Source organism: Rhinolophus sinicus, linkage group LG02 (genome assembly GCF_036562045.2).
Source record: "Rhinolophus sinicus isolate RSC01 linkage group LG02, ASM3656204v1, whole genome shotgun sequence".
Classification (NCBI taxonomy): domain Eukaryota; kingdom Metazoa; phylum Chordata; class Mammalia; order Chiroptera; family Rhinolophidae; genus Rhinolophus; species Rhinolophus sinicus.
The window spans coordinates 144,813,234-144,839,694 of NC_133752.1; the positions used below are offsets into that span (position 1 = coordinate 144,813,234).

Consider the following 26,461-nt stretch of genomic DNA (forward strand, 5'->3'; position numbering starts at 1 on the left):
TCCCAAGGAACTTGGCTGCACAGGGGAAGAGAGAGAGAGGGAAAAGATAGTAATTAGAGTGCTAGTTAGAGGGCTGGAATTTCCTTGCCGAGGCTCAATCCTAACCACAGCTGGCTCTATCCAGAGATGCTTGGCTTTGCCCACCTACCAGGGCTGCTACTTGTCCTTCTGTGAGGCGAAGGTCTGTTGGCCACAGTAAACCTCTGACAGGCCCAGGGCTTCATTGGGAACCTTGAGATCAGCTGACCCCACCATTGCTCACGTCCTGTCATCCTTGGCAGGCCTCAATGGGCGTCTACCCTTCTCCACTCAGCCCAGTGCTTCCTCTTCCTGACCACCCTTACACTGCTTCCCACCCTCACCCTTGCACAAAGCCCTGGGCTTAGATTGTCTTTGCTCCCCTTTGCTTGTCTGAAACATGGCTCTTCCCTGAGGATGCTCTTCCTTTAAAGAGATATCACTTATTTTTCCAAATGCACAAGACAGGTGATAGTGGGAGCATGGGCAGTCAGCCTGCTCTGGGCTCTTCATTTCCTATAGTCAGTATGGCTCCACCAAGATCTTAATTAGGGATGCATCTAGCAGCAAGTAACAGAAGACCTGATTAAAGTAGACTGAACAATTTGGAAATCTAGAGCTGGTCCAAGGTTGGTTGATTCAATGAGAGTTTTTTTTTTTTTTTTTTAATTTTTAAAAAGATTTTTATTGAAAATGTAGCTAACACAATATTATAATAGTTTCAGGGATACACCATAGTTATTCAACATTTATATACCAAAGAAGTGATCACGATTATGTCCAGCAACCATCTGACACTGTGCTATGCTATCACAATATTATTGACTATATTCCCTATTCTGTACACTACATCCCCATGTCTTATTTGTTTTATACCTGAAAGTTTAGCAAGTTGTTGTCCTTTCAACCTTAGTTGTGGAGGGTGCCATTCAGCTTCAAGTTGTTGTCCTTTCAGTCTTAGTTGTGGAGGGCGCAGCTCAGCTCCAGGTCCAGTTGCCATTTCTAGTTGCAGGGGGCGCAGCCTACCATGGCTTGCGGGAGTCGAGGAATCGAACTGGCAACCTTGTGGTTGAGAGCCCACTGGCCCATGTGGGAATTGAACCGGCAGCCTTCAGAGTTAGGAGCATGGAGCTCTAACCGCCTGAGCCACCGGGCTGGCCCCAATGAGAGTTTTCTTTTTTTTTTTTAAATTTTATTTTATTAAATTTATTGGGGTGACAATTGTTAGTAAAATTACATAGATTTCAGGTGTACAATTCTGTATTACATCATCTATAAATCCCATTGTGTGTTCATCACCCAGACAATGAGAGTTTTCTACCTCTTTGAACCGCTAGTCTATCCTCAGTGGCTGATGGTATCTCTCCTCATGGTTGCAACATGGTTGCAGCTATTCCAATCCTCGTGTATAGACTTGACATTGAAGAAGAACAAAATCTTTCCCAAGAGCCCCCTAAGGTCCTATTGGCCAGGGGAATGGAAATACTGTGATAGGCTAGATCAATAAGATTCATTCCCTGAATGCATGGGAGGGGAACACCTGTACAAAATCCAGACTTTCTCAGCAAGGGAGAAAGGCTTGCTGCTATACAGGCACCATCAGTGCTTGCCCTGATAGTCATAAAAATTCCTCTTCCTTTGAGGGCCTGCTATTTCACCTTCCATTGAGAAAATGGGTAGCATGCAACTTAAGGGCAGCAGTGCTCGCACCAAACTAACTGGATTCAAATCCCAGCTCAGTTGCCTTCCTTTTGGCCTTGGGTGGGTTACTTATCCGTTCCACACTGCAATTTCCTCATATGTAAAAATGAGGGCTATCAGCACTATCCAATAGAACTTTCTGTGATGATAGAAATATCCCATGTCTGTGCTAATATAGTAGCCATTAGCCATATGTGATTATCGTGCATTTGAAATGTGGCTAGTGCATCTGGGGAATTGAATTTTTAAATTAAAATTAAATTGCCCCATATGGTTAGTAGCTACCATGTTGGACCCATAGTTCTATCTCATAGTATTGTTGTAGGATAAAATATACAGGGCTTAGATGTTTTTAAAGTAGGAATTGAAGTAACACATAAACCCTCACTAGATGTTAGTTGTTTTGCTGTCATCTACTGATGTCCTGGTCACTTGCCCACATTTCTTGAAGACTTTGACATCTGACTCACTGTCTTCCTGTGCATCCCAGGTCTTTTGCAAAGCCAGATGGCTTCAATGTCCAGCAGCACCCTGGCCTCTTGGTTCCTTGCCCTCCTCAACTCTGATGACTCACCTCCATGTTGCCACAGTCACTTACTCCAATAGCTACAACCTGTACCACACCCTGCCAGGAGAGCTGGACTGAAATCTCAGCCCCTTGTCTCTGAATACAACATTCCAGCCCCTAGCTTTTTCTCTCCCTTGCTCCCAAGAAGGCTGGTCTTTAGGCCTGTTGAGACTTCCAGTTCCTTTACTCTATTCTTTCTTTACCCATTGGCTCCTCATATCTTTACTTCTCTTCCTAACCAGACTTGATTCCACACTGCTTCACCTCTACTCCACCAAGTGGTCTCCTCCATATGAACTGTTCTCCTGGCTTCAGACTTATACTTTAAGTCCATCCTCCACACCGACTAAACATCATCATATTACTCACTTGCCCTAAATCCTCTAATGCTCCCCATTGCCAAACTACTACCTGTTTCCAGAGGTACCATGCTCCCATAGTATCATGCTTTTGCACATGCTAGAGCCTCTTCCTGGTTTAACTCTTCTCTTGTTCTTTGACTGGATAACTCCTATTTTTCCTTCAAGGTTCAGTTTGGGCATCACCTCCTCCAGGAAGACCTCCCTGATCTCCCCTATCCTCTACCTAGTTTAGGTTCCCCTCCTATATGCTTCCATGGCACCTTGTGCTTCACTAGAATGACAACTCCCATTATCCTGTAGTATCATTGTTAACTAATTGGATTCTTCCTCTCAGCTTTACGAGCCTGAGAACAGATATCCAATAAATTTTTGTTAAATTAACTGGGCATAGATTCTGGGCAGATTGGTTTTGTTTGCTTGCTACCAGTTTCATTTTACTTTTTCAAAGATGGGAGGGATTTGAACATGTTTATATGCTGAGGGTAAAGAGTTATAATAATTAGAGAATGAGAGGTTGGAGATTTGGAGGATCCAGGGAACCATGAATGGAACAGTGCCTGGAGAAGCAGAAGGGAGGGGTCCTAAGCACAGGTGGAAGAACATACCGTGGGCAGGGGCAGGGACACAGACACCCTCTCCTCTGAGCCTGAGAGAGGGCTCAGGTGATGATGAATATGTCTGTTGATAGAGAGCAGGAAACTAGGAAGTTTCCAGCGGAGGGTCTCTGTTTAATCTAAGTGGTGAGTTAGTATTAAGATGGAAATCTAGGGACAATGGCAAAGGCCTGGGACACAGAACTGGCTAGGGGTCCACCGCTGCTTCCCACACTTCTTCAGTGACCTTTTCCTTCTGTCCCTCAATCCTCCCCAAATCCCAGCCTGCTGCCCATGGCACCCACTCCTCTTGTCTGTGAAATGTACTGAGATCTTGCTATCAATCCGTCACCAAGTTTAGTCCTTATATAAGAGAGTGTATGTAAAACATTTAGCCCATTGCCAGATACACAGTAAACATTCAGTAAATGGTAGTCCTCGTATTTACTAGCAAGAATGAATGTTGTCTTTTCTAGTTACACAGCAGTGTTTGCAGAATGATATGAGTCCCCGCCCTCCGGGAGCTTATGTTCTAGTCAGAGAAGAAGGATGTACCCATAAAATAATTAAAAAGCAATGCAAGGTGATTACATCCAAATGCTTTTTAAAAAATCTCAACCTGCACTAAAATGTATCTCTTACATCAAGACCTAGAACTCAGATACACATATAAAACTGAAACAAGTTTCATTAGACACTACCTATCCTTACTTTGTGTGATGCATACTGGTATTTTCTATTCTACTTGGTTTAAAAAAAGCGATGGTCAAGGTTCCTTATTATGGGTTGAAATGTGTCTTTGAAAATTCACATATTATATATTGAATTCCTATGTCCCTCAAAAATTCGTATTCATATGAGGTACCCCCAATGCTTCCGGATATGACCTTATTTGGAAATGGGGTCTTTACAGACGTAATCAAGTTAAAATGAGGTCATTAAGGTGTGCTCTAATCCAATCTGACTGGTGTCCTTAGAAAAAAAAGAAGAAATTTGGAGACAGACTCGCACATAGGGGGAACACCATATAAACATGAAGATGGTAGCTACAAACCAAGGAGAGAGGCCTGGAACAGAATCTCTTTCACAGCCCTCAGAAGGGACCAACTCTGCCAATACCTTGGTCTTGGACTTCTAGCCTCTAGAGCTGAGAGACAATAAGTTTCTGTTGTTTAAGCCGTGCAGCTTGTGGTGCTCTGTTATGGCAGCCCTAGCAAACTAACACACTCACCAAATCGATTTTATGACTCAGGTGGGTTGCTGCAGTCCACAAACCCAAAAGTTCTTTTTTCCCATGTTTTCTCTCATGCAATCTTAATTGCCATTTGGTGGGATGGTAGGACCCAAAGGAGGGTGAAACAAGGAAAGCACTCATTCTCAGGATTGTGCAAGTAGGGGTGTCATTACTGAAAGTCTGGCCAACCCTGCAACTGCACGACCTGAAGATGAGTGCTTCCTTAAATTTTGCACCCTAGTCTAGGCTATGTAAAGTAGATGTAGTTATTGTCTCCATTTGAGGGTTTGACCCAAAATGGAGTCAGACCCAAACCAGATTTTCCTCTAAATTCTGAGTTCTTTCCATGACATCACAGTGTCCCCACTAGTGCAATCAATTAGAGAGGATGACAAAAAATATTGTTTTCCTACTAGTATTTGTTCCTCATCTTCCTACCCCCAAAATGAAGCAAAGTTAGAGACTGCATTCACTCCTTCCCTCCTCTTACCAAACTTTGGGGGAACTTGGACCTTCTAAGACCCTTAGATGCTGGAGCCTGAATTCAGCCACTGTCTGTGAATGTCTGCAGGCAGCATGGCCACCTGGGAGCACATGCAAACTGCATACACCGTGATCGATCCTAAGACAGATTCCCTGCTGGTCATCTCCACCCCTGCTCTCCCTCCTCTTCAATTCACTGCCTTTCAGACACAATAAACACATAAACACACATACCTCTAATAGGCTCTGTCTTTGTAGAGCTAATATCCCCAAACCCAGGGACCCTGACGTAGGATGGAGGCCCTGTTGCCTTCCTCATGTCTGGTTTATTCTGGGCAATCAAAATAGTGCCTAATATTTAGTACCAGGCACTGTTCTAAGCCTTCACGTGTATTATCATATTTCACTCTCACAACCTTATGAGTTAAGACTATTATTTGTTCCATTTTACAGATGACAAAACTGAAGCACAGAGTAAATCACCCAGAGCTGTGCAGTTAGCAGTGTTGGCAGGATTTGAACCCAAACAGTTCTTAACTGGTACCCTGTTGACTGGCTGGGCCAGACACCCATGCACTCCTGAACACACATGCCCGGCCACGTGGGGTGGGAGGGGAGGAGCTGGGTTCTGGCAATCAGTTCAGGCACCAGGGGGCAGCATAGGCCTAGCTTTGGCCCCTCAGCCCAGCCCTGTTGGGTGAGAGGGGGGTGGAAACCTCCTCCCACCTCCCAAGTTCCCCAAGAGACCACCCTTTCCACACACTTTCTCTCAGGTTTGGAAGTGTGAAGGCCTCTCTGGGTCCCTTAGCCTCCTTCAGCTCCTCCTCTAGCAAAAGCTGCAGAAACCATCCACTAGTTATGATGGATGATGACTCAGAAGCTGAGCAAGCCTTGTGTACGTGTGTCTCCTTGTGACTGCATATGGCTCTGAGTGCTGACATGTCTATGAGCCTGCCCGCACGTGTGTAAGCGTGTGTGTGTGTGTGTGTGTGTGTGTGTGTGTTCTTGTGGCCGGGGAAGTTGTGCATGTGTGTTCCTGGGTGTGTCTCACTCAGTGTTTACCCCAGAAACAGGAACTTCACTAAGGCTGCACAGCAGAGTCATAATCCAACTTGTCCCTGGGGAGTCTGCAGGCAGCAACTTCAGCTTGTGCTGGCTCCCACCGGGGTCTGAGGACTAGCAAGCACCGTGGGAGGAGGGGGCAGAGACGGTCAGTCTGAGGCACTCCTGGAGTATTGCAGAATTCTGAGCTTGGGGACCCCCACTCCCTCCCACCAGTGGTCACGCGACTTCTAAAGCTTTCTCTGCCAATAAGGGAGGGGGACCTAGGCCTTAGGACATCAAGCTCCCTGCTGCTTTTCAGGGTCCTCCACTGGAGGGAGCACAAAGCCCAGAGGGATTTGCTTTCCCAGAGACCACGGGGAGCCCAGTCCCTCCGGAGCCCAAACCCCAGGGGCTCTTGCAAAAGTTTGAGAATGGGAGAGGCAGTTTGGGGCGCATGTCTTTGCTTGATATTAGATGACTTTCTGGAGGAAAGTTTATCGCTTTTGAGAAAACAGAGTAAGTGGGGATCAGCCTCCCCTCCAGCCTGGCCCCAGGACCCTGACCCCGGTCCTGGCTCCCCCGCCCGGCACAGGAGGCACATATCCTCACCCCACTTTCTTCCTCTTCCTCCTCCAGCCTACTTTCTCTTCTCTGTGTCGTCAGAGCTCCAGGGAGGGACCTGGGTAGACAGAGAAGCCGGAAACAGCGGGCTGGGGCAGCCACTGCTTACACTGAGGAGGAAGGACGGGAGAGGATTTTGTGTGTGTGTGTGTGTGTGTGTGTGTGTGTGTGTGTGTGTGTGTGTATTTTTTCTTTTTGGTGGTGATGGCGGAGGGCGGGTGCTAGCAGGGCCAGCCCTGAACTCGCTGGACAGAGCTACAGACCCATGGGGCCTGGCAGTGCCCGCTGAGAAAGGGAGAAGACAGCAGAGGGGTTACCAAGGTGAGGGGATGGTTCTGATAATGGGAGGGTGGGGGTCTCTGATTATCAGTGTATGGGAGGGTGAATTAATTAACGGGGTGGGGTGGGGGCTCTCAGGATCCTTCCTTGGGCGGGGCGGATGGTCCCCAAGAAATTGTTTCAGCTGGTGTTGTAGCTGGTGGTACCGGGTTTGGGCAGTTTCGAATCTCAGAGGAATCTGGGATGGGTACAGGCCCAGTACTCACACCTCCCCCTCATGGGTCACTTTTTCTACACCCCTGCCTCCGGAACCTCCAAGGACAAGTAAAGACTGGTAAAAGAGGGCAAGGTGGTGACCCTCTGCCTGCTGAGTGTGTGTGGGGGGAAGTGGCTGCCCCTCCCTAGAAGGTTGATGCCAGAGGGCAGTGGGTCTTTGACAAACTCCTGTCTTGTTCCCCTATCCAGGTTCCTGTTCAGGAACTGGGGGATAAGTGATCCCCAGATATAGACCTCATGGTGCCCCAGAGGAGGGGGAATTTCCCCCTCAAAATTGCTTCTCGCTTGGCTGCTGTAGACGCCGAGATTTCCCAGCGGCGCGGCGTTAACCCTCCTCGTGCTGAACTGGCTCCGCCTCCCTGCACCCTCTCCCCGCCCCCACCGCCACAAATACACATTGGGCAACTCAGAGAAGCTCTTTTGACTTTTGATCCTGTGGTCCCACGGTCAGAGGACTCGGAAATGTAGGGGTTGAGGTGATCAGGTTTAGGTCACGAAGTGGGTGATGAGAACCCTGGACGTCGTGCTTTTCTTCGCAGTTGGGAAGGAAATCTTGGCCCCACCCCTTCATGCTGTGGCTCCTCCGTGTCCCTTCCAGTCTTTGGGGGCCTTTATGCAGGTGGTGCTCCTGTTTTGGCGAGCCAATCGACCCAGCCTTGTTATTGGGTGGGGATGGGGGAAAGTGTGGCCTCCTGAGGTCTGAGGATGAAGTGGGGGAGGAGATTTGAAGCTAGGGCTGGGCCAGAAGGCTGGTCACTCAACACGGGGACAAAGAAGAAAGAGGGGTTGCTGATGGCTTAAGGATCGCCTCAGTCCTCAATAGGGTAAGGGTAGAGGGTCAAAGGTCTGAGCATCAAGAGAAACAAGAGTGGAAGAGAGGAGAGAGGAGTGGAGTCCTCCCTTGAATTTGAAACACACACCAAAAGGTGCGCCCCCCCCAAAAAAAAGGGTAGAGAAAGGCCTGTTGTATTGGAGGACCCTGAGCAGGAGTGGGGGAGGATTCTGCTTTTGGGAGAAAAGAGCTGGGGTTGTGGTGCTGGGATTGGGGAGGAGGGGCAAGAGGATTCTAATCCTGGGAGAAAAGGGGGGAGGACTGGGGCTGGGGGAGTTCATCTTGAAGCAGGAGTCTCCAGAGAAAGGGATCCTCTGTTCTCCATCCTTTTGGAAGTCCTGGGAGAAGGGAGAGGCTAAAAGCACAACAGGAGGATTTGGGGTTACTGGGCTCGGGGTTTCCCAGGGAGGTTCCAACCCCTTCCTCTCCCTCATCTCTGGGAGAGGGACATCATGAGAAACATGAACTGAGAGACCCCTGGGAAACCACTTGTTTACCCACCCCACCCTGCAACCCACCCAGAAATGGGGACACAACCCTCTCCCCTACTCCCATCTCCTCCTTTCCTCTCTCCCTCTTTTCTTTTCTGTCCTTGGCCTTCTAGCCAAGCCTCTAGCTTCCTCTCCCCCTCCTCTAGGCTCTTCACTCCAGGCTTAACTCCACTTTTTCTTCATTCTCTCTCACCTTCTTGCTGAGTTCGCTCTACTTTCCCCTTTGCTCGGTCACCCCTTCTTCAACTCCCTTCCCTCAGCACTCCTCTTAGGATGATGGGATTTGGATCTGGAAGGGATCCTAGCAGTCCAATGTGGTGGTTAATCCCCATTCAGATTCCAATCCTGATTTCCAACTAGCTTGCTGAGTGGCCTTGGCAAGTTAGAGAACCCCCTTGAGACTCAGTTTCTTCATCTATGAAAGGGGATAATTATATATTTTTAAAATTTTGTGAGGCTCTAATGAGCACTAACATAGAAAGTGCTTAGTAAACGGTAGCTGTTCTTGTCCTACATCCTCTTCTTCATCATCTAGCTGGCTAGTTTTCAAATTATCTCATGGAGACTTGGAACTTTGAAGGGTTTCTCAGGGACACGTTTGGGGTCAGGAGATGGGGAGAGGCAATTAGAAGTAGTAGCGTTCCAGGCCTACCATACTTGCCTTCAACAGAGAAACTGCAATTTTTATACCTTTTATATAATTGGGATTCCACAGGTTAAAATTTTCTACTGCGTTAAAAAGTTTGGAAAGTTCTGCACTTATCCGAGCCTCATATTTTATAGATGAGAAGACTGAGGCCCACAGAGGGAGGTTCCTTGCCCACAGTACCAAAGCCAGGTCTACAGATGCAACCCTCGTCCCCTGCTTTCTCTCACAGACCTTTCCCTACTGCCCGATATCACCTGTCTCCCCACCTCTCTGGCTGCAGCTCACCTCTTCCCACCCCTGTGTCTACCACTGAGGGATACCCTTGTCTCAGGCACTGACCAAAGATGTCCCTAGTTTGAGGTGGTCTGGCTGTGAGTGGTGGGGGGTTGGTCTCTGGGAGGGCTGTCTACAGGAGGTCCCTCCCCCCCAGAACATAGGCCACCGTTTTTGGGCACTTCTCAGTGACCTGTTCCTTTCTCCAGATGCCCTCCAAACACCAGGTCATGTCTCTGTGGGGGCTGGTCTCCCAGATGCCCCCAGAAAAACTGCAGCGGCTCTATGTCGACTTTCCCCATCACCTGCGGCATCTCCTGGGTGACTGGCTGGAGAACCAGCCCTGGTGAGTTCTGGTTGCCCCATGCTCGTCCCCCATGTCCTCCCCATCCATTCTCCCTTTCATTAGAATTTCTTGCTCCATTTTGGGACTTGGGACCCATTATTTCATGTGTGGTGGCCTAGATGTAACAGGGAGTCTGTGCCGCACCCATCAGACTATGCATGTTGACACATGGAGTCCCCTGGGGCAAGGGCACTTCCCATCACAACTGGAAGATTGGGGGACAAGGGGCACGATAAAGGCTGCAGAGGACCTTCCCATAGGATGGGAAGGAGCCGCTGAGCTGTTTGCTATGGGGTGGAGGGTCAGTAGAGCTGAGGAAGCGCTGACCCAAGGCCTCTTCATCCTGATCTTCCCACAGGGAGTTCCTGGTCGGCTCTGATGCCTTCTGCTGCAACATGGCCAGCACCCTACTTTCCGCCACTGTCCAGCATCTTCAGACCTCTGCCAGAAAGCAGGGGGAGGGGAGTGCCATCTTGCAGCACATCAGCACTCTGGAGGTGGGGGCAGGAGGGGAGGGGACAAGGTTGGAGTGGGGCAGGAGTGGAAGTGGGGTGAGCATTGGATGCTGGAAGAAAATTGGTTGGACACTGGAAGCAAATTGGTATTCCTGTTGTTAGCTGTTAGCTAGCATGCAAATTAGACTTTAAAAGCATGCAAATGAATGAAAACTTCAGGAGTCTACAGTTGTGTTGCCTTTCAGTGCATGTGAGAATAGGGGTTGGAGGGGGGGGGCGTTGAAGGAGGAGACTGACTGGGTAACAGCCAGGCTAACCCTGTCCATCATCCTTCGTTCCTATAGAGCATCTATCAGAGGGACCCCCTGAAGCTGGTGGCCATTTTCAGACAAATACTTCAAGGGGAGAAAAAAGCTGTTATGGAACAGGTATTGTCATACCCCACCTCCCACCCCAACTCAACTTCCTGGAACATTAGCCTGAGCGTTGAGAAACTAGAAAGAATTTGAACTTCAGGAAAGGCTCAGTATTCTAGTCCCAGGATGAACCAAGAACGTTTTGAGGGTAGTGAGGTCTATGAAGGAGTAAAGCGCTGATTTTGCCAGGAGAGAAGTTTAATCTCTGGAAGATTCCAAAAAGTCAGGAAGAATAGTCAAAGGGAAGTCGAGGCAAGTGGCATGGCAGCAGGCATCCCTTTAGGGAGTGGAGGTCGAGTGGGAAGAAATCGGCAGACTATTACAATTCAACTCTTGGCGTCTGTCCCTCCTGCGCAGTTCCGCCACCTGCCAATGCCCTTCCACTGGAAGCAGGAGGAACTCAAGTTTAACACAGCTCTGCAGAGGCTGCAGCACCGAGTAGGCGAAATTCGCCTTCTCCAAGAAGCCCTGCAGCAGGGGACTGAGGCTGGCCAAGGTGGGAACCTAGGCCTGGAGCCCTAAGAGGGTTCTGGGGAGTGTGTGGGAGTGACCCCCTCTTGGACCTCAACCTTGACTGAACCTCAAATCTATCTGCACCCCTGATTTCTGCCCTTACCCTCAGTGTCTCTGCACAGCTTGATACAAACCCCTGCCAATGGGACTGAGCCAAGTGAGGTGAGTAATGGACTGAGAGGTGGAGATTGAGCTCAAAGTACAATCTTTGAGGCATCTCAAATCTGTGGAGGAATGGAGATTAGACCTCAGAGAGACAGAGGTGGGGAAGGGAAGGGCAGAGAGGTGAGAAAGATAGCCCTCTCCTCAGGAGAGCGTGGTGAGGAGGCAGCATGTGGCCCTGGCTCAGGCCCTCCCTGCCCGCAGGCCCTGGCCTCGTTGCTGCAAGAGACTGTCGGGGAGCTGGAGGCTGTCAAGGCCCTGGTGCTGAAGAGGATCCAGATTTGGAAACGGCAGCAGCAGCTGGCAGGGAACGGCGCCCCATTTGATGAAAGCATGACCCTACTACAGGAGAGGTTGGAGCAGGGCTGGCGGGGAATGGAGTGGAATGGGGTGGGCACTTGCTGTCTCTGCTGGAGGAACCACAGGTGTGAGAGGGAAAAAGCCAGGTGAGAGGGCCTTGGAGTGGGCCAAGACTCAGAATAGTCAGTCCCAGCAGAACTATGCACACTGTTGCTCAGGTTGCATCCTGTACAATTACACCTGCCAGCCACCCTAGGGGCCACAAGCGGGAGTTTATCGAACCCGCGCTTCTCTATTCAAGCCCCATGCCCAGGGGAATAGGAAGCCTTCTTCTGTTTGACCTATTAGGCAGGGCACCTCTCAGTTTGTGCAAAAGCACCATACGTGCTCGCAGCTGACCTGGGTATCAGAGCCCTGGGGAAGAGGCAGCGGGGTTTTCACAGGGGATCCAGGCACTGAGAAGGAACCCCCTATCCAGAGCCAAGGTAGGTCCCAGAACTCTTTCAGCACAGGTGTCTTGCAACCACACCCCCTGCCCATCCCACCCCTCCACACACACTATCCTGCTTCCTACCAGGGTTTAAGGGTAGGGTGTCTGGGCTGGAGTAGGTAGCCTGAATCCTGTGTCCCCTGACCACTGTCCTACCCCCAGGTGTGAGAGCCTGGTGGACATTTATTCCCAGCTGCAGCAGGAGGTGGGGGCAGCTGGTGGAGAGCTTGAGCCCAAGAACCGGGCAGCACTGATTAGCCGGCTGGATGAAGTCCTTCGAACCCTTGTCACCAGGTATGCCCTGTGAGCCCCTAGCTTGCCAGACCCCAAGGAAGGATGAGGGTGAGAATTGCGGGGAAGGCACCAGGAGGGACCCATCTGCTGACTTCTCTTTTGTTCTTCTCACTCCTCCCAGCTCTTTCCTGGTGGAGAAGCAGCCCCCCCAGGTTCTGAAAACTCAGACCAAGTTTTCTGCTGGGGTTCGATTCCTGCTGGGCCTACGGTTCCTGGGAGCCTCAGCCAAACTACCACTGGTCAGGGCCGACATGGTGACTGAGAAGCAGGCGAGGGAGCTGAGCATGCCCCAGGGGCCTGGGGCTGGAGCGTAAGCTGGGGCTGAAGAAGACCTCTTGGGGTGGTGGAGGCCAGAGGAGCCTGGGGGACCGGCACCTCCAAGAGCTGTGTGATTGAGAGGGAGGGCCATGGGATGATCAAGGCAGAGGAAGGGGAGGGACCCATCAGTGCTGGAATGGGGTGGGGGGAGCATGATTTGGCCAAGACGGGCTGCCTCCCTTAAGAACCCAGGCGGGGAGATGGAGATTTGGAGCCAGAAGTCCATGCCATTCACCCAGTGACTCAAGGTCCTCCCCCTACCTGGTCCAGCCCGCTCACTCTGTGGTCTCCCCTGGCAGAGAAAGCACCGGGGAAATCACCAACAACACTGTGCCCTTGGAGATCAGTGTTTCTGGGAACTGCTGCTCTGCCCTGTTCAAGAACCTGGTGAGGGTTTCAGGGCAGGGCGGGGGTCGGGATTCTCAGACTATGGGACTCTCCTTGGAGAGGGTGCTGGAGCCCAGGAATCTCTGTCCTCAGTCCTGCTGTCCCTCACTCCACCCTTCAGCTTCTGAAGAAAATCAAGAGGTGTGAACGGAAGGGCACCGAGTCTGTCACCGAGGAGAAGTGTGCTGTGCTCTTCTCCACCAGCTTCACTCTCGGCCCCAACAAACTCCCCATCCAGCTCCAGGTGAACTGAGCCCCCAGCCCTGCCCAGTCTGGGGCCCCAGGGCCCCTCCATGGCACACACTGGGGTCCTGTATCCTCACTCCTTCATGACAGCCCCCTACACTGTGCGTCTGGGATTCATGCACACTGGGGCCAGGTGAGCAGGGAGAAGCAAGAGCATGGAGTGCATGTGTCAAGGAATAACAGTGTAGCAGCAACGAGCACCTTCTTGTGGACCAGGGCCCTGTTTTAAGTGACACACTCACACACAGTTCTCATAATAACATCAGGAGGAGGGTATCATTTCTAACCTCCTTTTACAGATGAGGATATTGAGACACGGAAAGATTGAGTAATTTGCCCAGGTCACACAGCTACTAAGTGTTGGAGCTGGCATTTGAAACCTGGAGGTCTGGCTCCATAGCACTGACTCATAACCACTTCTCTACAGTAAGGCCCTAATTGAGCTTCAGAAAGCATTTGATAACATATTATAAGCTTTTAATTATGTTGTGTGAGTCCAATAGCTTTCCCCTCAGAGCCAGCCCCTGAGGAAGCCCCTTGCCCTAATAAGAAGAACCCCCTCTCCTCATCCCATTCAGGCCCTATCTCTGCCCCTGGTGGTCATCGTCCATGGCAACCAAGATAACAATGCCAAAGCCACCATCTTGTGGGACAATGCCTTCTCTGAGATGGTGAGGAAAGACCTGGAATGGGGGGTACAGGGGCAGAGTGGGTTCTAACATGGGGGGTGGGGTACAGGCTGGTGGGGTGGCAGGCATGTTCAAATGTGAGTGACCTTAACTTCTTCTCATGGACCTGCTTTCATGCTTTTTACCTCTTTTCATACCAGTCTTAACTATCCTGTCGTAGCACCCTGCACTATTGTTGGAAAAGCACCATCTTTGTGAGAGAGCTCAGGGGGACAATGCCTGGGAGGGGAGGTGGGAAGAATGAAGGCCCCTCCTGAGGAAGAATGGGGGTGATAGCTGAGGCACCCTCTCCTTCCCCTTTCACTCCAGGACCGTGTGCCTTTTGTGGTGGCTGAGCGGGTACCCTGGGAGAAGATGTGTGAAACTCTGAACCTCAAGTTCATGGCTGAGGTGGGGACCAACCAGGGGCTACTCCAAGAGCACTTCCTCTTCTTGGCCCAGAAGATCTTCAATGACAACAACCTCAACATAGAGGCCTTCCAGCACCGTTCTGTATCCTGGTCACAGTTCAACAAGGTCATTCCCCTGCCCTTCAGACCTCCCAACCCCAAGCTCTTCATCCCTGGGGCACTCAGGGCCTCCCCAACCTCTGCCCAGGGACCAACTGCTGGGATTTTCATCATGCCCCATCATGTTCACCACAAAGGCCTCTCTCAGGAGGGGCCCCGGAGCTCAGGGTCAGCCTGGAGGATGCATACTCTGACCCCTCAGGCTTTGGCCCTCTGTCCTCCCTCTTCACCAGTAACTTATATGACTCAACCAGATTGTGTAAACACAGCTCTGATTCAAAATGACTTTGACCTATTGGTAAAATAGTTCCTATTACAAAAACAGGGATGAAATCCCACAGGGACATACACTAGTAATACCAGCAACCATGTGTTGACAGTTTACTATATGCCAGGCACTATGCTTAGCATTTTACGTATATTATTTAATCCTCCCAACATCCCTTCAAGGTGGGTACATTAGTATCCCCATTTTACAGACAAGGAACCTGATGCTCAGAGGGGTTGAGTAGTTTGTCCAAGCCTCCCAGCAGGTGAGTAGCATGGCTGGGATAGAACCCCATATTTCTGACTCTTACTCTTAGCTACTATATTTTACTCCCTCCAAAACAAGGTGGCTCAGAACGGGGTCTGTTACAAGAACCGGAGAAAAAGAAGATCTGGGTGTCTTGGTTGATCACCAGCTGGGTAAATGTAGTCATGTACTGCTCTCTTAGATAAAAAGGAAGAAAGAAAAGCCCACACGACCAGAGGATGTATTAGCAAAGGGAGCAGGACCCACACCTGGCGGCCGCCTTCTCTGGACTCCACGTCTACCAGGCCTCATTAGGGATGAGGGGAGCACAATGGTTATGAGGGGCCCCAGCCCTAACTTCCTGGGCTAAATCCCAGCTCTGCCTCTCACCAGCTGTGTGGACCTGGGCAAGTTATTTGACCTTTCTGGGCTTCCATTTCTTTATCTGCAAGATGGGATAAGTTACAGGGCTTACCTCCATGGTCTTGACAAGATCAGATAAATTATGGAAAGGGCTTGGAATAATGCCTGGCACATGGTAAACGTGAGTGTTGGCCATTGTCACTGATGGGGGTCTCAGGTCCAGTTTGGTCCCTCAGTGCTGCGACTGTGTTGTGGGCACACACAGCCCAGTGCCTAGCCTAACCAGGCTCCAGCTCTGGCCTTTTCATGCTCACACTAGCTCCTCCTCACGCCACAGGAAATCCTGTTGGGTCGTGGCTTCACCTTTTGGCAGTGGTTCGATGGTGTCCTGGACCTCACCAAACGCTGTCTCAAGAGCTACTGGTCAGATCGGTGAGTCTTTGCCCCAGGTGGCCTGAGCAGCTGCACATGCAGCTCCCTGTCCACATCCAGCGCCTCCACCCCCATCCTCTCCTTCATCCTGGCCAGGCTGATCATTGGCTTCATCAGCAAACAGTACGTTACTAGCCTTCTTCTCAACGAGCCCGATGGAACCTTCCTCCTTCGCTTCAGCGACTCAGAGATTGGAGGCATCACCATTGCTCACGTCATCCGGGGCCAGGATGGTGAGGTCATCACAGCCAGTCCTGTGTTTCTGTGCCTCTGGGGTTTCTTCTGGGAAGGAAACGTTTTGCTTTCCTTGATGCCAACCCCGATCTGCAGCAGATTCTTCCTTAGGTCCAACTTCTCTTCCTCCTTCTGTGGCCTAAACTGCCATCTTCTCACTGTGAGCTCTGTGGATGGAAATTAGTGGTTCTCCTTCCCCAAGACCCCCACCTGAGGTCCTCTTCCCCTTGCCTTTGTAGATTGAGAATGAGTTCTGTGTGGGGGCTGGGGAAGGGGAAGAAAATCTGGACAGAGGGGACTCAGGGTCTCATTCCTATCATAGGCTCCCCACAGATAGAGAACATCCAGCCATTCTCTGCCAAAGACCTGTCCATTCGCTCGCTGGGGGACCGAATCCGGGACCTTGCTCAGCTCAAAAACCTCTACCCCAAGAAACCCAAGGATGAGGCTTTCCGGAGCCACTACAAGCGTGAGCTGGAGCTAAGAGCTCTGACTCCTTCCTGTTGCCCACCTCCTTCCTGCTACCAGTTGCCCCTCCCGTGCCCACTCTGTGTCATCCCTGACTCTTCTCTCCATTTTTGTAGCCTCACTTCTCCTACTTGCCCATCAGCTATGTCCACCTCTCCTACCTCCCCTCCTTCCTAACCCTGGAGCATTCCATAGTTCTCCTTTCCTCCCAACAACAGATGAACAGATAGGTAAGGATGGCAGGGGTTACGTCCCAGCTACCATCAAGATGACTGTGGAAAGGTGAGTGTGGTGGTGATGATGAGTGGGGTGTGGTACTTACCTGTAGGAAGGGGTGGTGGCATCCACACTTGGTCCGTCACATGGGTCTCCTTCCCTCCTCCAGGGACCAGCCGCTCCCCACCCCCGAGCCCCAAATGCCTACCATGGTGCCCTCTTATGATCTTGGAATGCCCCCTGACTCCATGACCATGCAGCTCAGACCAGATATGGTGTAAGGAGCTTGAGAGACAGAAATGGGGGTGGTCTGTGCAGGCGGGCTTTCAGTATGGGCCGCTGGGAGACCTGGCACAGGGGGCTGAAGGCGGGAAGGGATTTCCCATCCACAGGCAGGGGCTGGGGATGTCCAGGAGAAGGACTGGCATCCAGCAGTCTTGCTTTCTTTCCCCAGGCCCCAGGTGTACCCACCACACTCTCACTCCATGTCCTCATACCAAGCCCTCCCCCGGGAAGAATCAGTCAACGTGTTGCCAGCCTTCCAGGAGTAAGTGAAGAGCCTCTTGGGGATAGGGTGGGGATACCCAGCTACAAGGGGAATGGGCACTTGAATTTGTTAGGAGAGGGTCTTCTGTGAGAAAGGGGCAGCAAAAAGCTTTGTCTTTTCTGCCCATTCCATTGAGGCTTAATGGTTAAGACCCAGACTTCCCTGGATTCGAATTCCAGCTCCGCTACTTACTGACTCAGGGCAAATTACCTAACTCTGGTGCCTCATCTGTAAAATGGAAAATAATAATACCTTCCTCATAGGATTATTGTGAAGGCTAAATGAATTAATAATATGTGTAAAGCTGAGCATAGTACCTGGCTCATAGCAAGAGCTATTTTTGTAAGGATTAGTGTTCTCGCCTGCTCCTGGAATCCACACTCACTTATCTGCAGTCTTCATTTTTATTTACTCATCTGTTTTGACCTTGAAGTGGTCTAGACGTTTCTGTATCCCAGAGAGCACTCAGGTACTTATTAACTCTTAATCAAGGCATGACATCTCCCCTTCCAGGAGTTGAGGTGGGGGACTTAGAATCACCAAAATTCCTAGTGCAAAGAAACATCAGAAAGTAGTTAATCCAGCCCCCACCTCCTTCCAGTGCACCACACCCACCACACTTAACAGATGGGAAGACTGAGCTCCCAATTGTAGGGATAGCGTGCTCAAGGCTATGCGGTCAGGATGAAGTGTTGAGATTTGTTTCCTTACTCAGTGGTTTTGACTTTGCAAAGGCTCTTGCCCAGCCTTCCTTTGACTGTGCCCTCTTTCCTGCTTCCAGACCTCACCTGCAGATGCCCCCCAACCTGAGCGACATGAGCCTGCCCTTTGACCAAACTCACCCCCAGTGAGTGACAGCCCCCATCTCGATCCCATGTGCCCTATTCATTCCCAGCCTCCCCTGCCTCAACATCTTACTTTTCTGGTCGCAGCAGGGGTCTGCTGTCATGCCAGCCTCGGGAGCATGCCATGTCCAGCCCCGAGTCCCTGCTCTGCTCGGATGTGACCATGACGGAAGACAGCTGCCTGAGACAGCCTGTAGGAGGGTTCACTCCGGGGACCTGGTGAGTGGTGGCCTGGGGGTGGCAGCTGAGTGGGGGCTAGAGGAGTGCCTATCCCACGGCTTCTCTCCTTCCTCCTCGTAGGGTTGATGAAGACATGTTTCCGCACTTGCTGCCTCCCACTGAACAGGACCTCACCAAGCTTCTCCTGGAGGGTCAAGGGGAATCAGGGGGAGGATCCTTGGGAGCCCAACCCCTCCTGCAGCCCTCCTCCTATGGGCAGTCTGGGATCTCAATGTCTCACCTGGACCTAAGGGCCAACCCCAGTTGGTGATCCCAGCTGGAGGAGGAGCTCAGAGAGACAGCTCTTCCACCCCCATGGACCTGCTCTGGACACCTGCCCATGCTCCTGCCAAGCAGCAGACAGGGGGGGTGTCCTGTCCCCACCTACTTCCTGGTCAGGAGGAAAAGACTTTGCCTGGAGAAGGCACAGTGGGTGGAGCCTATCCACTCCTTCCCTCTTATCACATACCCCTGCCCTCTCCCTTCCAGTACCGGAAGAGAAATTCAGGTTCCAAAGTGACACACCCCAGCATGCCTGCACACGCACCACACACACACACTCACGGCTCTCTCCCGGAGATGGGACTAAGCAGGAAGTGAAATGGGCAAGAGCAGAAGTTAGGTATGGAGGGCTTCTCCTCCCACCCATAGCCAGGACTCAGGATGCACAGACACATGCGCACACTTGCACTAGAGGCTGGGGATGGCTTGGGTCCCTGGGGGATGAGGAAACAGTTTAGGAGACCCTGAGGGGGAGAAGAGGGACTTGTACACTTGGTTATTGATGTGGGTTACACCTACGTTAAAAATCAAATCCCAAACAGCTCCAGATTCCTGTCAGTCAGAGGTTTTTGGTTGTGTATGTGAAATGCATGGCCTGAGTTTCTTGGTGTATAGCTATGTGCAAGTGTGTATACCTGAGACATGTGGACGTAGAAATGTCACACATACTTCTCTTATGGCCACATAATCCGATTTTGTCTATGTGACAAGTTCTGAAGCGTGAAACACTGCAAAAAGACACTGGTGAGTGTGCTGACCGCTGACGTATGCTAACCCAGATGTACTCAGCTCTGAGTATGACTGTCCAGGTAGGACTATGTGCCTGTGACATCTGCATGTGGCTGCAGCTTCCGTGTCTCACCACCACCAATCATGCAGGGGTGAGAGTTGGGGGCCACACCAGGTGTGTGATGCCCTCGGTGTATTAGGGTCTCTCCCCCATTGCTTCTTTTCTGTTTCCCCAGGCACCGCCAGTTTTCCTCCACTCTCCCACCCCATGCCACCCTTATCTCCCTCTTGGGAGTCATAGATCCTAAGCCATAAAATAAATTTTATTCCAAAATAACAAAATAAATAATCTACTGTACACAATCTGAAAAGAAAGATGCTCTAACTGCTCGGACAGGTACTGTGGTTTAGCCCCAAGTTGAGGAAGACACTGAGTCCAACCCAGGCTTCCCATGGGGACAGATGAAGGGAACCCCACATCCACCCCACCCCAGAGAGGGTAGGGCAGAAAGGAAAGAATTGCTGAGGATTTTGGGGGGGGGGAAATGGGAATAGGTGAGTAAACTGCAGCACTTATTAAATTATAGAAACAAACTAGAAGCACAAAAAATGGGGGAGCAGAGGGGAGGAGGATCAGGTCCAGTGTTCCCAGGCCCCCAGTTCTGGGGGGAAATGTTTCCATTTTTAGCTGCTGGACCTTCCCAGGGAAGTCCCCTTTCCCCCATGTCCAAACTGAGTCCAACTGCTCACACCACAGGTTCAAACTAGAGAGAATGGGAGTGTGCTGTGCAAGGGAGGGGAGAACCCCAGATACCCTGCAGACAGTCCTTGCCCCCGAGCTCCGGGCAAGGGTGAGGGGCAGCACACACCCTCCTTGCATCCTCTCGTCAGGCCCCTACTCATTATTGCTTGAAGCCCCATAGTCCTATGCCCATGGAGCAGTTGGGGAGGCAGAAGGGCAGCAGAAGGATCCAGGGTTGTGACTAGATGCCAGGGGTTGACAGTGTAGGGATCTGTGGGAGCCACAAGTCCGGGGGCCTGGGTCTGAGAACACAAGCCCACTCCTCACTGCCGGCTGGCCTCAGCCTCCACTTTCACGCTGCTCCTGCGACCTTCGACCAGAGCTGGATGGGGTCCTGGGGCAGGGCATCGGTCCAGCAGCCCTTCCTCGAACTCTGCAGGGCAAAGGGGTTGGTTAGGAGGCTGCGGGGTGGACGTTGCAGAGAGAGGGGATTGAGAACAGAGGCAGGGGTAGAGAAGGTAGCAAAGATGAGCTTGCTGTGTTGCGTTACTGCCTCCTGCCCAACGCGTATATATGGGGGGTTCCATATCCAAATGTGTGTGCCCCTCCTCTTTCTGGCTGTGTGTAGCTCTCTGTCTCTGTTTGTGTGTCTCTCTTTCTCTGTCTCTCCCGCCTCCTCCGCTCCGCTGGAATTTCTGGTTCTGTCAGGAGCTGTGGGGGCGGCTTGGCTCTGACCTCTCCCCCTCCCCTCTTCCCAGGCTCTGCCGCCCCCACTCATCTCTGGCCCCCTCCCAGATCCCACCCAACCAACCATGCCCCCCAAGTTTCTCAGAAGCAAAGTCAGGGGGAACACAGGAAGCCAGGCTCCCAGTTCCTCCCCAAAGAAGAGCCCCCTTTTCAGTCCCTGCCCCCACTTCTCACCCACACAGTTTAAAAATACCAAGCCAGAGTTGGTGGCTTTGTCTGCTGCATCACTCTCAGCCCAGCCGCTGCCCAGCAAAACTGACCGGCCCTTTGCTAGCTTTCTCCCCTTTTCCCCATCCACACACAAAGCATCCCCCTCCTGGCCCCTCCACTTCAAGGCTGGGCAGCCCCACCCCAACTCCTAGCTTGCTCCACCCTCCTGCATTGGTGGAAGTGCTCTCCAAGCTTCCCTTCCAGGTGACCCTTCTTCTGCTCCCCATCATCCCCATTCTGTCTCCCTGTTCACCCCAATTCCCCCTTCAGAGATCTCCATTATGGTCAGACCCTCCCCAGTGGGAACAGTCCTGCAGGGTCCTCCTCTTCTCTGCCCAAGGCTGGGTGGCTGGAGCCCAACCATCCTACTGCCCTCTCTGGGGTCTACATCCCTCTTCCTCCCACCTGGCACCAGGACACCAGGATTGCTACTGTGGGGCCTGGGTGGTGGGGGTGATTGGGGACAGCTCTGCTGGCTGCCTCACCTGCAAGAGGCGGCTTTGCAGGCACACAGGGGCTGAGGCGGCCCACGCGGTCATGGGAGACGAGGCGGGCTAGCCGCAGCCCCTCATCCATCAGTGTCTGCTGCAGGATGTGGCGGCTCCACAGCCCATGGGCTGGCAATGCCAGAGGCAGGTCAGCAGGGGGCGGCGTCAGCCTTGGGCATGACCCCACAGCTGTGGGCATGGGCACTGGTCAGGTAAGGGACTACAGTCAACAGAACCCCCACCCTCAACCACACAGCTGGACCCAAAAGGCCCAGGCCCTTTTGCCCCCATCCAGCCAGGCCTCCCAACCCTGTTCCAGGCAGTTGCCTCCTGGCTCCCTCCTCCCACGCCTTCCACCTTCCCTCCCCAACCCAGAGGAGAGAAGTGTTCTGATGCACACTCACCCTGCAAGTGTCCATCTAGACTCTCCCCAGACAGGCTGGCGCTGTCTTCCTCCAGGCTAGGGCGGTATGAGGGTGCATAGGACTCAGGGCCTGGGGGAGGCTGCTGGATTTCTGAGTGACTTTGCTCTCCAACCTGTGGATGCCCCAAATGGGGAAATGAGGACCTAGCAAGGTAGGAAATTGGGGAAGGCTGCCCTAGCCCCCTACATAGACACTCGAAAACCCACCTCCTGTTTCAGCTTCTTCAGTGGGGGACCTCCCAATTCTTCAGGGTGGAGCCTGCAAAGATGGAGAGCAATACAGAAGGTGAGGCTGGCGAGAGGGACACATGATAGGCAGGGCACAGAAACTTGTGAGGGGCATGCATCATTTCAAGACCATGGAAAGATGCTGACTGAGCAGGAGTCTCCAGCTGAGGCACTATTATTGTGAGAAGGGGGGTCAGAGGAGACCTGAGATGGATGGGAAGAGGGACCAGACCTCAGACAAGTGGACTTCGCCAAAGTCAAGACATGCAAGTGGGTAGGAAGCAGGCCTGGAGGCACCTGAACTGGAAATTAGGACATGACCCAGCTCCTTGGCAAGATTCTAATCTAGAAAGGACCTGCAGCAGGGGGCCTTACCTGGAACCCTTCAAGGAGGACAGGTAGGTGCTCTCTCGGGCCACTTGGCGTGACAAGGAGAAGAGCTCTACCCTCCGCAGTAAGAGCGTGTTGTCCCTCATGCAGAACTGGGCAGCAGCCTCATTGATGGTCAGCTGTGGACAGAACCGCCAGAGCAGTCAGAGTCCTAACTCCCCACTGCCTTGTCCAGACGTCCTCACAATCCTTCACCATCAGACAAATGAGGCCCACCCATCAAATGCTTGCTTGGGTTTTGGCACTATGCCGATTTCTGAGGAAGATAGAGGTCAGCACCCACAGCTTCCTAGGAATGCCCGGAGCCTCCTTCATTCTTGTGTGGTCCTGAGCAGACAGGACAGGTGGGCTTTGCTTCCCCTCACTTGAGGAGGAAAGCATTGCAAGAGCTGGGGTTGGAGTGGGACAGAGGGGGTCAGGGGCTGGGGTCCTGGTCAAGGGGTAATGAAACAGACTTGGGAGTGTGAGGATTCTCAGAGGTGAGTAGGTTGAGGCCTGGCAGCCAAGAGCAATCCTGGGAGGCTGGGGTCCTCACCTCATGCAGGCTGAGCTGCTTGCCCTCCCGCCGCTTAGAATCAAAGCGGCCATAGATAATGCTGTATTTGCGGATCTCCTCCTCCTTCTGGCTGTCGTTATCATCCATCTCAAAGATATGCCCCACGCTCCGCGCCAGCTTCTTGTTCAGCTTCAGAAGGGACGTCACCTCCCCAGCATCCCCCCTTGGGAAGCTCCGGAAGATTCTCTCCACACTCTCCACCACCATGCGGACCATCTCTGGCTCCAGTCTATCCGGACCACTCCCAGACCCAGTTGCTGCCAAACCCCCAGCCCCGTTCCCCTCAGGGACCCCTCCCCCTGCAGGTGGGGAGAAGGAGGGTGAGCCGGCCTCCTCTTCTCCTCCCACCCCAACATCGGACTCTGGAGTGCTCCGGCCTGGCCAGATTCGGGCGTCCCCAGTCCCAGGTCCCCCAGGCAGTGGTGACAGCTTCTCTCCAAGTTCAAGGGGGCTCTTTGGGCTAAAACTGCGAGCACTGCCCGCCTTTTCCCCTGGGCTGCCATGCCCATTGCTCATGCTCCCTTTCCGGGTGCCTGCAGTCTCTGAGATCTTGAAGAGCGGAATACTGGAGACTGGCACAGCAGGCACTGGCTGACTGAAGAGCCCTGGATTGGTGGCCCACTCTCTCAGTGCCTTCTGCAGGCGTCGGACATGGAGGGGCTTGGTGGCCATGCCCACAAGTGCCATGATTTCCAGGAACTCCTCCTCACCCGCCTCACACAGTTGCTGCACGTCGTCCCCTCCCTGCTGGATGAAGGTCTCATAGTAGGAAAGAAGATTGGCGCGCTGCAGGACCCGGTACAGCTGCAGCTCCCCCAGTGTCCGAGGAAGTGCCATGGCTCGGGCACTAGGCCTGAGAAGGAGGAGCACAAGAGATAGAGGGAGGCCGTCAGTCCTCCTACTGGGTACCAACCCACACTCACAATTGTCTTCTTTCCTGCCTGCTCCTCTTCCTCTCTTTTGAATGCCTTTTCTGCCCAGTGCCCAGACTGAGAATCAGGCACTGTTCAGAGGCACAGACACGCCAGTGCCATCCCAACTGACCAGAAGTACCAAAAGCCAGCACAGTCTCTGCAGAAGTCAAAATCTCTTAGCCTCTATCCACAGCTTTTACCTTTCTGGCCTGGGCAAGACCTTGAGCGCTGAGGCGAGTCAGCACACCCCAGGATGGCTAGTTCTTCTCCAGAACATGGTCCTCACCTTCCATTCTAAATACCAGTAGGTCTGCCCATTACTTGGTGACATCTCACACTGAGATGAATGTAGGAAACCCCTTTTCCATCCTCCCCATAGGGGATATACCTGGGACCACTGCTGGCCAGCTTCACTTCCTAGTGGCATCCTGCCCATGTGCCTGAGAGGGGTGTGGCCCCTTAGCTGTCCTTTCCCATTCTGTGAGCGGGTGGACCTCTGCTCTCCTCACTACCCTCAGCTTTTCCCACCAGTTAGGCATTCTTAGCACACTCTTGCTCTCTCCTTCCAGGACCTCCCCTCTGCTCAGTGCCACCCCTCCCCCCTCTAGCCCTCACGCAGCAGTGACCTTCCCCAACTGCTCTGTTGGTAGGCCTGTCCCTTCAACTCAGGCAGGGGGGAGGGGAGGAGTGCCTCAATTGTTCTTCTCTGGGCCTGTTCCGCCCCCACACACTCCTACAGTGGTAGCGTCTGCAGGAGAAAACCGCCGGGGGGCTCCCGCCTACCCTCTCCCTTATTTTCCACCCACATCTCAAGTGGAGTGGGGGAGCGGCTCAAGTCCTCGTGAGGGAGGGGCTGCACGCCGAAACTCCCCTCCCCACACTGTAAATAAAGATACAGAAAATCCGAAAGGACGCCTAAGATATCCCCTGCTTCTCCACAGCCCCGTTGATACTCTCTTGGCTCAAAAGCGCCGGCTTCTCCCGGATCCCTGGGCCCGCGTGCACCATGCCAAAGACAGGCTGAGCCAGCGGAGCGGCCCTCCCCCGACGCTGCTACCAGCTAGAGTTCCAAGGTTTCCCCTGGCGCTTGGGGGCCCCCACGTTCTTTGCAGGGGGCTCACATGCCAGATCATGCCCATAGAGTAAACGGGGGATGAATTAGATACTGTTCTTTCACATCCAGCTTCATCAAGTCCCCTGCCTGCTCCCAGAGCCCCCTAATTTGAAGACTCACCCCCTTTTCCATCAGTCTCCACCCCCCACCTCCGTCCCGCTTCCCCTCGTCCTCTCAGCGACCTCCGCCCTCCGGACCCCTTTCCGAGTCCAGCTCCACCCATCTCCACTCCCCGCCGCTTCCCTTTGCCCACTAACTTGAGTCTGGGCTGCGGAGTCCGGCGGGCGCTGTCCCCTCCGCCCGGCGGCTGCTCGGCTGTGGGGGAGGGCGCTCTGTGCATGGACGGCCTGAGACCACCGGGGCTACCACTCTTGATGCCCGGCGCTCGGCGCCTGGTGCGCGCTGCGCTCTTCCCGGCGCGCGAGGCCGTGTCCGCCGCGGTCCGGGCTCCGTCCCTCCCTCCACGTCTCCTCTCTCCAAGCCTCCGCGACTCTGTCTGTGCCTCTGCCCCCCCACTCCCCGGTTGCGCTTGCCGCCTCTCCGCGCCTCCGCCCCCGCAGGACGCACGGAGACGAGGCCCCGCGCGGCGCTGGCTGCCGGGCGGGCGGAGGGCGTGGGTAGAGATGGGGGCGGAGGCCGGGGGCGGGGGGCGGGCGCCCGGGCCTCTCCGAGGGCCTCGGAGACTCCGCGGCGGAGAGGAGAGGCGGGGACTGGGGGGGAGGGGGTGTAGAGCAGGAGGCGGGGGCGGGGATTCGGAGCCGGGACGCCGAGCTGGGACTAGGGTGACCGAGGCCGGGATAGGGAAGGCGGGTTTGGGGACCTAGCGGGAGGGGTGAGGTCGCTCCGTGCCACCCACGCCGGATGCACAGCCGGCCCTCTTCTCGCCCACTTACCCACGTGAGCACCCAGGAGGCGACATTCCTCCCCCCTCCGCGCGGAGAGCGGAGTTTCTCAACCACGCACAGGTACACAAAGACACAGAAATTCACGGACGTACACACGCGCTGAACCAACTACGCGGACGCCCACTGCCCACACTCAGGACTCGCGGTGGTGGACGTGTGAATGTTAGGGGTGAGCCGAGAAAAGTTGGCGGAGTTTCAGGGTGCGCGGCTCCTCTCGTGCATGCATCTGACTCCCATAGAGTGTGTGCATTTATGGCAGTTCTGTGAGAGTGGGGCGTTGCAGGAATCTGTTAGGTATCCCAGCGCTCTTCTCCGGCCAAAATAGTAATTTGAAGAGACCACTTT

The 26,461-nt window shown here is 53.1% G+C and overlaps 2 protein-coding genes across 7 annotated transcripts; one reads left to right on the top strand and one right to left on the bottom strand.

Annotated features, from left to right (window-relative positions):
* Positions 1-6,029: 6,029 nt before the first annotated feature.
* Positions 6,030-19,761, top strand: STAT6 (signal transducer and activator of transcription 6). Of its 4 annotated transcripts, XM_074325547.1 has the most exons (23): positions 6,809-6,945; positions 9,286-9,340; positions 9,634-9,770; positions 10,129-10,267; positions 10,570-10,653; positions 10,999-11,137; positions 11,264-11,316; positions 11,521-11,669; positions 12,269-12,400; positions 12,522-12,710; positions 13,018-13,105; positions 13,227-13,349; positions 13,930-14,022; positions 14,350-14,556; positions 15,764-15,858; positions 15,955-16,091; positions 16,415-16,561; positions 16,779-16,842; positions 16,946-17,053; positions 17,231-17,323; positions 18,105-18,170; positions 18,256-18,387; positions 18,469-19,216. In XM_074325547.1, the coding sequence occupies exons 3-23, from the start codon at positions 9,634-9,636 to the stop codon at positions 18,656-18,658; spliced, it is 2,565 nt and encodes an 854-aa protein (XP_074181648.1). In that variant the 5' UTR covers positions 6,809-6,945; positions 9,286-9,340; the 3' UTR covers positions 18,659-19,216. The 4 variants fall into 4 exon arrangements, with proteins under 4 accessions (XP_019597878.2, XP_019597876.2, XP_019597880.2 ...); XM_019742319.2 differs by lacking the exons at positions 6,809-6,945; positions 9,286-9,340 and adding an exon at positions 6,030-6,169; XM_019742317.2 differs by lacking the exon at positions 9,286-9,340 and having other exon boundaries at positions 6,662-6,945; positions 18,469-19,761.
* On the bottom strand, positions 19,701-26,241 carry NAB2 (NGFI-A binding protein 2). 3 transcript variants are annotated; one of them, XM_019742323.2, is made up of 7 exons: positions 25,469-26,241; positions 23,163-24,036; positions 22,613-22,746; positions 22,217-22,268; positions 21,990-22,122; positions 21,583-21,774; positions 19,701-20,573 (listed from the first exon to the last, which is right to left on the bottom strand). In XM_019742323.2, the coding sequence occupies exons 1-7, from the start codon at positions 25,549-25,551 to the stop codon at positions 20,464-20,466; spliced, it is 1,578 nt and encodes a 525-aa protein (XP_019597882.1). In that variant the 5' UTR covers positions 25,552-26,241; the 3' UTR covers positions 19,701-20,463. The 3 variants fall into 3 exon arrangements, with proteins under 3 accessions (XP_019597882.1, XP_019597883.1, XP_019597881.1); XM_019742322.2 differs by having other exon boundaries at positions 20,313-20,573; positions 21,583-21,789; positions 25,469-25,976; XM_019742324.2 differs by lacking the exon at positions 21,583-21,774 and having other exon boundaries at positions 25,469-25,703.
* Positions 26,242-26,461: the final 220 nt, after the last annotated feature.

What these genes read in the sequence shown, in the direction of transcription:
- STAT6 (XM_019742319.2), top strand. Translation starts at nt 9,634, where the DNA reads ATGCCCTCCAAACACCAGGTCATGTCTCTGTGGGGGCTGGTCTCCCAG. An exon ending in ACAATGCCTTCTCTGAGATG is followed by an intron (nt 14,023 to 14,349) that starts GTGAGGAAAGAC and finishes CTTTCACTCCAG; the next exon opens with GACCGTGTGCCTTTTGTGGT. An exon ending in TTTCCGGAGCCACTACAAGC is followed by an intron (nt 16,562 to 16,778) that starts GTGAGCTGGAGC and finishes TCCCAACAACAG; the next exon opens with ATGAACAGATAGGTAAGGAT.
- NAB2 (XM_019742322.2), bottom strand. Translation starts at nt 25,551, where the DNA reads ATGCACAGAGCGCCCTCCCCCACAGCCGAGCAGCCGCCGGGCGGAGGG. An exon ending in ACTCCGCAGCCCAGACTCAA is followed by an intron (nt 24,037 to 25,468) that starts GTTAGTGGGCAA and finishes CCTCCTTCTCAG; the next exon opens with GCCTAGTGCCCGAGCCATGG. An exon ending in TCTAGATGGACACTTGCAGG is followed by an intron (nt 21,790 to 21,989) that starts GTGAGTGTGCAT and finishes TTACCTGACCAG; the next exon opens with TGCCCATGCCCACAGCTGTG.